Below are 13,960 nucleotides of genomic sequence, written 5' to 3' on the forward strand. Positions count from 1 at the left end.
TCTTCAGGTTCTACCATCCTCTCTCCTCACTCTCCCACCCTGGCTTAGGTGCCTGCCCATCCATGTACTCCTCCACACACGTTGTTTCCCTGTATCTCAGTACTGGGATTGGAGCAGTTAACATTTCTTTTTTCAACTCTGTGCAAGCAACCCCTTGGGATCATAATATAATAATTTATGATGAGGATAATCGTCTCATTAATAGTAATAACCTCATAAATAACTTCTAATAGGGTTGTTAGAAAGATTAAATGGAATGATTGCTCTTTAATTTAATGTTTTGAATTGATAATACATTCTCCTGATCACTCTTCCATTTCCTTTCATTTCTTCCTTAAAAGTCACCTTCTCGGTTAGATTCCCTCTGGTCACTCCACCTGCCTGCTCCCCTCCAGCACACATCTGACACTTCATATCCTCCTTCTGATTTTTACTGTTTTCTTCTCCTTATCACCTTATTGCCATCTAACATACAACCTGTTTTATTTGTTTATCTTGTTTATTTACTATCTCTCCCAGTAGGATATAAGCTCCCAGGAACACTGAGATTTTTGTTTCTTTCCTCAGCCTGTAGAATAGTGTCTGGCACTATTCTAGAGGCACTGGCAATAGGTGCTCAACTAATCAGTGAATAAACATGGCTAATGATCAAATGATATAAAAAGATATATAGTGAGAAGTCTTAGCTCAGAGCTGCCCCCTCCATCCAGTCCCCACGTTTGAGCCATCATCAGTCCTTTCTGCATCCTTCCAGAGTTCTTTGTGCACAGGTAAGAAAAGATGAACACCCAGTCTCATCCTCACCCGTTTTAAACACAGGTAGCATATCATACATACTCTTGTGTACTTTGCTTTCTTCACCAAAAACGTTATCATGAAGATATGTTATATCAGGGTATAGAGAGCTTCCTCCTTTCAGATGACTATATACTGTTCCGTTGTACAGATGAACCATAATTTAACCAGTCCTCTCTTGGCCAGTGGGAGTGGTTCAAATCTTTTCAAACAGGGCAACAGGGTTGCAATAAAAAGAACTGTGGGCACACATACATGTTCAAGTGCATTTGTAGAATAAGTTCCCAAAAGTGGAATTGTTGGATCAAAAGGTGTATAAATTATTAGTTAAGGTCAATATCACCAAAGTGCCACTTAAGGAGTTTTACCCATTTACTCTTTTTAAGATGCATAAGAAGGTCCTGCAACGCTATTTTTAAACTGTTGAGATTTGAGAATCTGATAAATGAAAAATACCTAAATGTCATTTAATTTCTGTTTCTGTAGGTCACAGGTCAGCAAACGTTTGCTGTAAAGGGTCAGATAATAAATGTTTTTGGTTTTGTGGGCCATACAGTCTCTGTTCTAACTACTGAACTCCTGTGCTGTTGGCCTAAAGCAGACATAGAGCATAGATGAATGGGCACGGCTGTGTGCCGACAACAAAACACACGGTGGTCAGGTTTGGCTTAGGAGCCATAGTGCGCCAAGTCCTGCTTTGGGTGAGCAGCTTTTCATACATTGAATGGCCATTTGTCTTTCTTTTTCTGTGAACTGTCCATAATCTTTTGTCCATTTTCTGTATTGGTTGTTGGCCTTTTTTCTTAATGCTCTTTCTAGGTGTTCTTTATATACTAGCCCCTTGTCTCTGTGGCATATTTCAAATATTTTTCATAATTTTGGCATCTGTCTTTTAGCTTTATTTACAGTAATTTCTTCCAATGCAGATGTACTGGGGGATCATTTTTTTTCTTATTTAAACAATATTCCTTGTTTTTTTAAAATTTAAATTCAATTAGCCAACATAGAGTACACCATGAGTTTCAGATGTAGCGTTCAATAATTCATCAGTTGCGTTTAACACCCAGTGCCCATCACATCACATGCTCTCCTTAATGCCCATCACCTAATATTCTTTGAATGTGTAACTGTAAGTACAGCGGTGTGAACTATGTAGTAGCCAGCCAGAATTTGAATCACTTTTCCCATGAGATTGGCTTGAGAGAGGTGGTCTCTTAGCAGTGAGGGAGCCTAATCCAGCATAACTCAATTGATAGTCACAAATTTGGGGTTTGAAGAAAGTACTATAGTTTCTGTTTCATGTTATTCCCTTTTATACTGGAAATCCTGTGAGAGTTGAGAACCTTTGTGTCTTTAGCCCCAAAGACACTACAGACTAAAAGTAAATTTCTGTGGAATAAAGAAACCATTTATTGACCTATCATATTAGAACAAATTTTAACAGTTGGACTATACTCTCCTGGAGAGGGTTTGGTAAAAGTAGTATTTTCATACACAGCTGATGGCAAGAAAATTTAATGTATTACTTTTGAAAAGCCACTGGCAATATGTATCAAGAGGTATAAAAATACGTATCCTCTAACACAAATATTCCTTTTCTGAGAATGCATTATAAGGCAACACATGAAACAAGGAGAAAAGGAAGTAGCATTATACACAAAAGTACTCTGACTATCCATTTGTCCAAACCCATACAATGTACAACACCTAGAGTGAACCCTAATGTAAAATATGGACCTTGTGTGATTATGACGTGTCAGTGTAGGTTCCTGAGTTATAACAAATGTATCACTCTGGTGGGGGATGTTAATAATGGGAGAGGCTATGGGTATGTGGGGGTGAGGGTTATGGGGAATCTCTGTACTTCCCTCTTAATTTTGTTGTGAACCTAAAACTGCTTTTAAACATAGTCTTACAAGCAAACAAAAAAGTATGCAGATAAAAATATAAATTATATAAATACAACCAAGTAAATATAAATAAATATGTACATATTTATATGATAGGAAGAAAGAACAGAAGAAAATTCACTTCACTACACTACACAGTGTGTAGTTATATTCAGGTTGTGGGCTTATACTCAGGTTGTGATTTTATAAATTTTTTTCATCCCTTACTCTTTTAATGTTGTACCATTATACACACATACACACATTTATATGTATACACACATATATACACATATGTACATCTATTATACATATTTATCCATATATAATAAATTTATTACCTGGACTTTTAGAAATTATGTATTCATGATTTAATTCAGTAAATATTTGTGAGATACACACAATGAGCAAGGCAATGTGCTGCATGTTCTGTAAATCCAAAGTGAAACAGGTGGATTCTGCCCACAAATTTCTCACTGTTGTATGGGAAATATAGTCATTACATAACTAACTATATAGTTATATATATAACACATAAAGTGCTGCCTAGATCAGAGGGGCTAATTAATCACATTCTCCCTCCCTTCCAGACTCAAGGAGTCAGAAAATAATCAGAATAGGGTATCAACTGCAGCATTGGTTACGCCAGAACAGAGAATGTTCAGGGCCTTCTACCTAGCTCCCCTTAGTCCTAGGGCCATAGGACGATAGATCTTTCCAGCTGTAGATGAAGGAAGGTGAGCAGGGTGCATTAGGATGATGGGTAAGGTCAAAGGAAGACCTCTTTTAGGGATGCTTATGGCCTGGACAGGTGGTAAGGGAAGATGAAAGAGGCGAAAGCGAGGGAGTATACTCCAGAGGCAGCCTAGTGGGGCAGCGATTCTCCCACACCTCCTCTTCCCAAGGAAGAACAAGTCAGGGATGGAAGAAAGAGGGCAGCTTTCTCCAGCATTTCAGAGAGGGCAGAAGTTTTTGCTTCTCTATGGGGAGGGGCAGAATCCCATAAAGAGGAATCCTTGCAATGCTTTAAGAGTTCAGAGAAGAGATTATGCTGAATACTCCCTGATTCTACAAAAGCCCCATTACTCTTCTTTATGAGACTGACGTGCTGCCCACTGCGCTAAGAAGGCACCTCCATTACTCTTCTTTAAAACCTATTTGTAAACATTTTTCTTTCCAATCAAGGGATTGCAAGCTTGGGGTGCCTGGGTGGCTCAGCTGGTTAAGCGTCTGCCTTCAGCTCAGGTCATGATCCCAGGGTCCTGGGATTGAGTCCCCAGCTGGGCTCCCTGCTCGGCGGGGAGTCTGCTTCTCCCTCTCCTTCTGCCTCTGCCTCGTCCCCTGTTCATGCTCTCTCTCTCAAAATAAAATAAGATAAAATAAAATAATAAATAAATAAATAAATAAATAAATAAATAAATAAATAAAATCTTTAAAAAAGGGGGATTGCAAGCTTTGAGGCCAAAAGTCTAGGCAGGGGAACCAGTTACACTTGCACGGAGACCAGCTGATCTGGCCTAGACTGATGCTGCTCTTCTCCTATAGAGTCTGCTGGGCATGATCTGACCTCCGAGGTTGCAAATGAAATTAGCCCAGGACCTCCACATAGAGCCTCTTCCTGCCCATGAAAACAATGACCCTACAGGAAGCAAGATACAGCAATACATTTATTTTTATTTACTGAGGGAAAACAACCGACAACAGCCCTCCCCACTCTACTTCCTGAGCAATTAACAGCTGTCTGGATCTGGCCAAGACCAGGGTGGATCATTGGCCAGGAGGAAGTGACCTGGAGCACAGACTAGAGAAAACAACCACAATAGAGCTACAGTTTTGATTTTTGCAGAAGCATGATGAAGAAAAACAAAACAAATTATATCAGCTGTGAAAATCAGCCCTGAGTCACCTCCTCAGGAACCAGTGAGGCCCAGTCAACTCTTCGCCCTCTCTCATTGCTTTTACTGGGCTTTTCTGGGAATCCATGTCTAAGAAAGCTGTAGGCAAAAGAGTATGTTTTCTGGTTGGAGTAGCAGGATAGGATGCACTAGTTAAGCTAGAGGGAGAAGAGGGGTTCCCAAGATAAAGTTCAGTAACCATCTTCAAAGTTAACCTCTGAAATGGGGGTGTGGTGAGGGCAGGGTTTGAAAAACATGGAGACACACTCCAGGGAAGAAAGGGTGGGATGAGAAGGGAAGGTAGGGAGGAGGAGGAGGAAAAAAGATTAGATGGATGGAGGGATGGATGGAAGGGAGGTAGAGAATGTGGAAAGAAGGAAGAAAGGGAGAGAGGGAGGAAGGAAGAAAATAAATAAATAGAGTTATCGTTTATTGAATGCCTCTCCTTGCCAAGATCTTGGATAATCCCTTTATGCTGGTCATCCGTAATACCTTTAACCTTTACCACAACTCAGCAGGGTAGGTAAGTAGTGTTTAAAAGATGACTGAGATGAGGCTTCAAATTGATGCTGGTCTGCCCAGTGGTTTTCCATCCTGGTAAAAGCATGGATTTGGGTATCTTTCCTAGAAAGCCTTCTCAGATCCCCATATCTGAACGTTAGCTTTTCCACTCACCTTTGTGTTTCTGGAGATCCCTCTTCATGCTTCTATAGAAACTCTTCCCTTTAGTATGGGAATGGGTGGGTCTGCTTCCCTGTTGGGCTGTTAAGCTCCTCAAGGCCAAGAGCTCCCTCAATCCTCTCAGTGTTTCCTGGATATCAACTAGACAGGGTTCAGTTTCATCCTCCCTCACTGAATATTTATTTATTTATTTAAATCAAGCAATCAATTAATTTTTATTGAGATATAATTGACATACGACATTATGTAGATTTAAGGTTACAAGGTGTTGACTTGATACATTTATATATTGCAGTATGATTACCATCATAACATTAACTACCATGTCTTTCACATCACCTAATTATCTTTCTTTCCATGGTGAAAACAATTAAGATCTAGTGTCTTAGCAACTTTGAAGTCTATAATACAATATTGTTTTCTATATTCACTAGGCCGTGCTTTAAATCTCCAGGACTTAAATTTATCTACTGGTTGCAAATTTGTAGCCTTAAACAACACATACCCAATTCTCTCACTCTCCAGCCTTTATTAACCATTACTATACCCTGTTTTTATGAGGTCTTTTTTAGATTCCACATATTAGTGATATCATACAGTATTTGTCTTACTTTTTTTGACTTAATCTCAATTAGAATAATGTACTTAAGGTCACAACACATTTTCTTTATCCATTCATCTCTTGACGGACACTTAGGTTGTTTCCATGTCTTGGTTATTGTGAATAATGCTGCTGCGAATATGGGAGTGCAGATATCTCTTAAAGACAGTGATTTCATCTCCCTATGTTTCCTTGATCATCTTAATAGATGCAGGAAAAGCATTTGACAAAATACAACATCCTTTCATGATAAAATCCTCAACAAATTGGGTATAAAGGGAGCATACCTCATTATAATAAAGGCCATATATGACAAACCCACAGCTAACATCGTGTTCATTGGTAAAACATTGAAAGCTTCTCAACTGCATACAAAAGCTCCACCCTTTTATTCCCCTCTTTATAGTTTTGATGTTACCATTTACCTCTTTTTATATATTGTGTTCATTAACAGATTATAATAGTTACAGTTATTTTTAGTACTATTTTCCTTTAACCTTTATACCATAGTTTAGTGGTTAACACACTATTCTATTACAGATTTAGAGTTTTCTAAATCTGATTGCATACTTACCTTTACCAGTTTGTTGTACACTTTCAGATGTTTTTGTGCCACTAATTAGCATCTTTTCACTTCAGCTTGATGGACTCCTTTCAGCATTTCTTGTAAGGCAGGATACCTTCAGCTTTTGTTTCACTGAGAAAGTCTTTATTTCTCCTTCATATCTGAAGAATAACTGTCATATAGAGTATTCTTGGCTGGTAATTTTTTCTTCAGCATTTTGACTATGTCATTCCACTCTCTCTCTCCTGGCCTGTGGGGTTTCTGCTGAGCAATCCACTGATAGCCTAATCCTTTATAAGTTATACTTTTTTTTTTTTCCCTCTAGATACATTTAGGTTTCTTTTTCTTTGATTTTTGACAGTTCCATTATAATGTGGCTTGGAGGTCTTTTTGCATTGAGATATTAGGGTGATCTATTAGCTTTGTGAACCTGGATGTCAAAGTGTCACCTCAGTTTTGGGATGTTCTCAGCTATTATATTTTAAAACAAACTTTCTGGCCCCTTCCTCCTCTCTTCTCCTTCTGGAACCCTGATTATGCTAGTATTTGTACATTTGACCGAATCCCATAGATCACATAGGCTTTCTTTGCCATTCTTTTTTCTCTGTTTGCCTTGCACTGGGTTGTTTGAAAAGCACTGTCTTCTATGTCACTTATTTTGTCTTCCATTTGATCTACTCTGCCGCAGATTCTCTCTATTGCATTTTTCATTTCAGTCATTGAATTCTTCAGCTCCAGAATTCTGTCTGGTTCTTTCTTATGGTTTCTATCTTGTTGCTAAATTTCTCATTTTGTTCATGTATTTTTTTCCTGATTTCACTGAATTATCTTCTGTGTTTCTTTGTAGCTCATTGTTTCCTCAAAACAGTTATTTTGAATTCTTTATCTGCTAGATCATAAGATTTCATGTCTTTGAAGTCTTTATTGAAGGATTATCTTTTGATGATGACATGTTTTCTTGATTCTTCATGTTCCTTGTAATTTTGTGTTGCTGCTTTGCCTTTGAAGTAAAAGACACCTCCTCAACTCTTCACTAGTTGCTTTCAGATGGGGTATATTGTTTGTTGGTCCTGTTGTATATGGGGTTCTCTCAGACCTTGTATTTATACACCTGCTCCACACTTCTTGCTCCCTCTTGTGGCAGAATTCTTAAGCTTTTATGTCTTTGGATCTTACAGCTCACCTGGTTGGCTCCTGGAAACCTCTCTTTTGTTTTTCCAGAAGGTGGTGCTACAGCTCAAGATTGTGGTTTCTCTCTTGCCCACAGTTCCAGGTCTGTTTTTCTGATAGCATTCCGGTTTACCCAACTTTTGCTGCCAATCTTGGAGCCCAAGTAAGGAACCACCTTAGAGTGAGGGAAGGTATGGGTTTAGCACTTGGGGTATTAGGGATGTCTGCCAGCTGGTAGGAAGATCCTTGGCTGAGGTTCTCCCAGAGGCTTGTGCGTGGACTTTCTCCAGACATGCTGAGCTCAGTCAGCATGAACTGTGTCCCTTTATAATGCCCTTTGATATTCTTACTTGCCTCTTTCCCAATTCCTTCCCTCCTCTCAGTCATGGAGGTCCCACTTTAGTACTCGGGATGTTGCTGGAGGGAAATGGGTTTCCTGTGCAGCATCTGGCAAAGCTAGGGTAGCCAGGCACTCACACACTGCTCCCCTTTCCCCCACAGAGTGGTGCCATGGGATAGTTCAATTCTGTGCTGTGTCAACTCGGGGGGCGGGGAGGGGCACTACTGGAAAAGTTCCTTCAAACTTGTTTTGTTTGTTTGTTTCCTTCATTGATGTGCTGGAATTCTGCTTCATCCATGGGTATTTGCCCAGGTCAACACTTTTCAAGATTTTCCCCAAACACAGCTGGGAAGGGTCAGGGTTGGGGTTGCTAGTTCCACAGTCCAAACCAAAGTCTGTCTGCAGTCTGTCTGTTACTGGATGATCTGATGGGCGGGTGGGAGAGACTCCTCCTGGGTTTCTTGGCCTATGCTGTTGGATCAGAGGATTCCCACAGAGACACTTTTGTTTGTAGATGGATGCTTAATTAGCTGTTAAAAAAAAAAGGGACACAAAAATTGGGATATCTTACACCACCATGATACTGGTCACCCCCCCCCCTTCACCACATTTCTGTTGTTTGTTGACTACCCTTGTATCTGCTACTAGTGTCTTCTATTTTCTTCTCTCCTCTCCTCTTTGTACCTATAATTTATATCTATTGTATTCATATCACTGTCATTTTGGTAGAAGTTTCAAAGGGAAGGAGGCATCATAAACACATGCATTCAATATGCTGTATTTAGACTGATAGAACCTTTTTTGGGTACAATTAAGAATGCATAAAACTTCAAAATGCCTATGCCCTTTGATGCAGTTGTCCTATTTCTGGGTAACTAACCTGTAGAAATAATTCTACACGTATATAAAGAGATGTGTACAAGGATACAAGCATGTTGACATCAGTATTGCTCATAATAGTGAAAAATTGTAAACCATTTACGTGATAGTAATAAGGAAATAGTTAAACTTTGATATGTCTGTACGACAGAAGACTATGCAGCAGTCAAAAAGAATGCTATTGGCATATCTGGAAATCTCTCTAAGAAACATTCTTAAATTAAAAAAAAAACAGATATGTATTATATATGATCCCACTTATATTCTTTAAAAACCCACAAAAAAAATATATGTTTTGATTCATACTAACCAGTGAATAGAGATTATGGAAAATTAATTTGCTGATGGTAATCTTGAGTCCTGTCAGACTGACCACGCCCTGGGACCCAAGGCCAGGTATGCCCCTATGTTCTCATCCTTACCCACAAAGGGAAGGCTGTTCACCCAAAGGCTCTCATCCTGTTGAGCACATCAGAGAGGGATCATCACTGGGCCTACAAAGCATATTGCACATTAACAGAATGAATATTTTCTTTTCTCACCAAGGAAAACTGCAAATTTCTCCCCCACAAGGTCACCTGATAAGGTCATCACAAAATACCTACACTGGTTTTCCATCTGTGATTGTATAAGTTATCAATTGCTGCACAGCAAATTACCTCAAAATTTAGTGACTTGAAACAACACACATTTATTATCTTGTTTCTATGGGTCAGGCCAGGCCTACACCAGGAGGGCATGATTCACTTCCAAACTCATGCATGTGGCTGTTGGCATGATTCAGCTCTTTGCAAGCAGTTAGCCAGAAGCTACTCTTAGTTCCTTGCTATGTGGGCCCCTCTGTAGAGCAGCTCACAACATGGTAGCTGGCCTCATCAGAGTAAGAGAGTGAGAAAAGCCAGAGAAAACGCATAAGCAAGTTGGAAGTTAGTCTTTTGTAATTTAATCTTAGACTCATCCATCTCTTTTGCCATATTCTGTTTTTTAGAAATAGACCACTGGGTCCGGCCCACTAGGTCCAGCCCTCAAAGGAAGGGGCTTGTATAAGAGTCAGAATACTAAGAGGTGGGGGGCATCTCAGGAACTGACCACATGGGTTGACTTAGGCCTGTGATGGTATAGTTAGAATAAAGGAGGCATTGGTCCTTGATTTTATTTATAAATTTGTCGTCAAAAAAAAAAAAAAAAAAAAAAGCTGCTTACATCTGTGATTAAAAGTTTCTTCAGGGGTTGCAGGAGCAAATTCAGAAGCCAAGAATCTTCCTCTGTAGGCGAAAATAGGCTTTAAACACATATACACCTCCTAAGCAAATGACATTTAGGTACAGTTACTTGCTTATAATACATCCTAAATAATACTTTTCTTTCTTTTATCTTTTCATTCTGAAATTACTTCAAATTTAAAGTTGCAAGAATAGAGGAAAAGAATCCCATAAGCCCTATACCCAGATTCACCATTCGTTGATAATTATGTTTTGAATACACTATGTAGTTTGTCACATGGGAAGGCAATATTTGTAACCATCGGAGCTTTGGGGTGTGGTGAGAGGTGTGCAAGGCGGGCAGGAGCCCTGTGTGCTCTCCGCATATGGAGTCGTCATCTCTCAAATGCCTCTTCTTCCTCCTCCTGCAGAAAATCCCGAGCGAGCAGCTCTGTACTTTGTCTCCGGCGTGTGCATCGGGCTAGTGCTCACCCTGGCTGCCTTGGTGATGAGGATCTCTTGCCACACGGACTGCCGGCAGCGTCCCCGGAAGAAGTTCCTGCAGGACCGAGAGAACAGCAGCGACAGCAGCGACAGCGAGGATGGCAGCTCAGACACGGCGTCTGACATCTCGGTCAGGAGGCACCGCCGCTTCGAAAGGACTTTGAACAAGAACGTGTTCACCTCGGCCGAGGAGCTGGAGCGCGCCCAGCGGCTGGAGGAGCGGGAGCGCATCATCAGGGAGATCTGGATGAATGGCCAACCCGAGGTTCCCGGGACCAGGAGCTTGAACCGCTACTACTAGCGGTGGGAGCCCAAGCCCGCGCGCCGCAGGAAGCAGTCGGCAAGGGCCAGGGGCTGCAGGGAGGGTGGGCACAGAGCTGAACGTAGTTCTGCTGCAGTCCTGGGGGCAGAGATAAGCAGGGCACGCCCATTTTCTAGCCAGGAGGACTGAGCTTTCCTTTTCGACTAAATTTATGGAGAAGTAGAAAAACCAAGTCACTTCATCAATCTTTGCAGGTCGTAGAATGGTGCTGAAAAACCCTCTCCAGCAATCTGGATGGAGATTAGAGAAACGGGACTGTGGTTTCTCTTGATTTCTGAGGATCTCAGAAGTTTCTGCAGACTTCATTGCTATGTGTTACTCCTTTACAAAAGGAAGATTATCATGGCATGAAGGCTAGGAATAGCAGGGTGAACTTAACCCAGTTAAATTCAATTTTCTAAATGACCCCATGCTATGGAGGTGACTCTCATCCAGATAGCATGATTTATGATTATTATTTAAGACTGATTTTTAAAAATCTTGTGTTGCAATGGCAACCTTGTCCATTTTAACTGGCACCTCAGGGATTAAAATCCTATTTTTTAGTATAGTTCCCACCTCATTCATGAAAATGGGTAGAATTAATGTATTATGGGAGATGTGTCAGTGAGCTAGAAAATATCAATAACCTCAAAGGATGAAGGGTTTTATTTTAAATAGTTTATAAAATATATATTAATGTGCGTATTTGAGGATGGTGCATAAGAATAAAAGCTGTGTTTTCCCCCTTTTTGGAGAGAAGAAATTTTGTTATGACTCTAGATAATTATGATTTTAAACATTTTGTTAAAAAAAAGTTTGGATTTCCAAGAAAAGAATGGGAATAGGAGATGAGGAATAAAGCCAAAATTAGGATGAGATTAAAAAAAAAATAAATGCTACATAAAATCTTTTTTTGTTTCATGTCCATCTCTGTTGTAATGCTTACTTTAAATGGCAGCCCTTTTACATAGGTGGCTATGGTCTTTTGCCAGGCCCTTTCAACAACTGGAGAATTGGGAGAAATGGAGAAACTGGAGAATAAAGAAATGGCCCCTGTGTGACTAACTGGGGACTTTTCATTGCTGTGTGTTGCATATTATAGTTACAATGTAGCTGAGTTGTTGTGAAGCAGAGGATAGGCTTGTCCAAGGCTAAGAATAAGGTGGTGGCCATATGGAGAAGGGAAGTCAGTAGAGAAGAAAGACAGCAAGGCTGAAACACATTTAGAAATGGGTTACAGAGAAGCAAGCAGCATCCTCCAGCCTTATAGACAGGAATAGTGAGTTCAATCTCTGTCGGCTCCCTTCTCTTGACCTGCAGTGGGTTCCTTAGTCAGCCAGTTTGGGCGTTCCCGAGCCTTCCTACTGACATCCATCGGCGTCATCACCAAGCCTAAAAGGATGGTTGGGAGACTTCCTCTGCTGGGGTCTCTATTGCTTTAGCAACCCACTGTCTGTGATAAGGGCTTGGAAGGCTGTCTTAAGAAGTGAACACTCACAAATCTCTGTTTGCCCAGGGGGCGATACAGTTGGCTTGAAACCTTGGTGGCTGATCCGATTATATCATTTGGGGTTGCCCCATTGGCTAGTAACAACTGCCAAAAATCTTGTAAATCAGTGTCTTTGAATCTGGGTTCCCACTCTTGTGATTTCAGTCCCTAGGCAATAATTGCCTGGGCTTCAGATTAACATCACCTTGGTCTCTCTTAGAAAAGTGAAACAGCAAGGTGTTGCTTTCATCCCCAGAATTCACCCAAAGCTGATAACAGGGAAGGATATGACCCTTGTTAGGCCAGGGGCTAAGGGGGCTGCAGTGATGGAGGTGTTTGGGAAGGTTCTGGGTCATCTGGCTTTCTCACCCCAATATCCTGATGCCTTTCTACCAAGTCCATAAAGTTCCTATCTTTAGGGTGGTGGGGACTTTGCCTAAGGCACAAAATACTAGATAACAGTTTAACCCACTGCTTCACTTCCATATACTAAGGATTTCAGCTTTTCAGCCAAAGATAGGGAGACCTCAATTGTTATATTCCTTATCTTGACCCAAGCAGTTACACATTTAGGTCTGTCATTCCTTGTTCCGGTTTCTGCATTAGGCCATTTCATTTGCAACAGAATAATATCCAACTTAAGAGCATTTATTGGTTCATATAACTGGGAAAAGTAGTGTTGGATCAGGCTTCATGGATGATGGGGTCCAGATGCTGAAATGCTATCAAAAGTTTGTTCTTTCTCAGCTCTCATCTCTGCTTCTCTCTGTTGCTGGTCTCATTTTCTTCTACTTCAGATGAAACTGTGACCTATGTATACCTCTACAGTGTACTGGATTAATTGCTACTGACCAAGCTCCCATATAGCTCACAGGTTGTGTGTGTGTGGGTGGGGGGTGGGGGGGCAGTTTCACAGTTTACTTAGCTCAGAAGACAGCATGGAAAGGATGCTTCTGATGAAGCTTCCCTGGTCTTCCATGGTTCCTCAGAGAAGCACTGGCTGACAGTTAAACATCTGAGAAGATGTTAGGAGTACATTTACCCTAGGAAGCTCCCCACCCACTTCCTTTAAGGGCCTCTTTCTGCACTGTGAGGCACAGGTGGTCACCATCCACTCATGGCATATCTGAACCCCCTCAGCTGAACCTTCACTACTAGCAGGGAGTGCACCCTAGGCACTTTTGGACTTAACATCATTCCAATATAAGGACATGAAAGGAAAGAAACATCTTGCCTCAAGGTTCAAAATTAAAATCACAGGGAAGGACTACTTGGCCTGGCTTGTATAGTGCTCCTTCTAGGAGTTCTTCCATTTCAGATATTACATTTAGGTCTTTTTTTTTTTTTTTTAAGGGTTTATTTACCTACTTTAGAGAGAGAGAGGAGCAAAGGGAGAGGGAGAGAGAATCCCAAGCTGACTCTGTGATAAGCGCAGAGCCTAATGCAGGGTCAATCCCATGACCCCGAGATCACTACCAGAGCTGAAACCAAGAGTTGGATGCTCAACCAACTGCTCCACCCAGGCATCTCTATGTTTAAGTCTTTAATCCATTTTGAGTTAATTTTTGTGAGTGGTGTATGATGGGGCTCAATTTCATTCTTTTGCATGTAAATATCCAACTTTCCCAGCACTATTTATTGAAGAG

The 13,960-nt window shown here is 40.8% G+C and overlaps 1 protein-coding gene across 1 annotated transcript in view; it reads left to right on the forward strand.

Annotated features, from left to right (window-relative positions):
* The window catches only part of EVA1A (eva-1 homolog A, regulator of programmed cell death), a 73,713-nt gene extending 61,982 nt beyond the window's left edge, over positions 1–11,731 (forward strand). Inside the window, exon 5 of the mRNA XM_032411197.1 lies at positions 10,449–11,731. Within this exon, the coding sequence (XP_032267088.1) occupies positions 10,449–10,822 (374 nt within the window). The 3' untranslated portion in view covers positions 10,823–11,731. The remainder of the gene's footprint in view (positions 1–10,448) is intronic.
* Positions 11,732–13,960: the final 2,229 nt, after the last annotated feature.

The sequence above is a fragment of the Phoca vitulina genome, unplaced genomic scaffold (genome assembly GCF_004348235.1).
Source record: "Phoca vitulina isolate PV1807 unplaced genomic scaffold, GSC_HSeal_1.0 scaffold12, whole genome shotgun sequence".
Classification (NCBI taxonomy): Eukaryota; Metazoa; Chordata; class Mammalia; order Carnivora; family Phocidae; genus Phoca; species Phoca vitulina.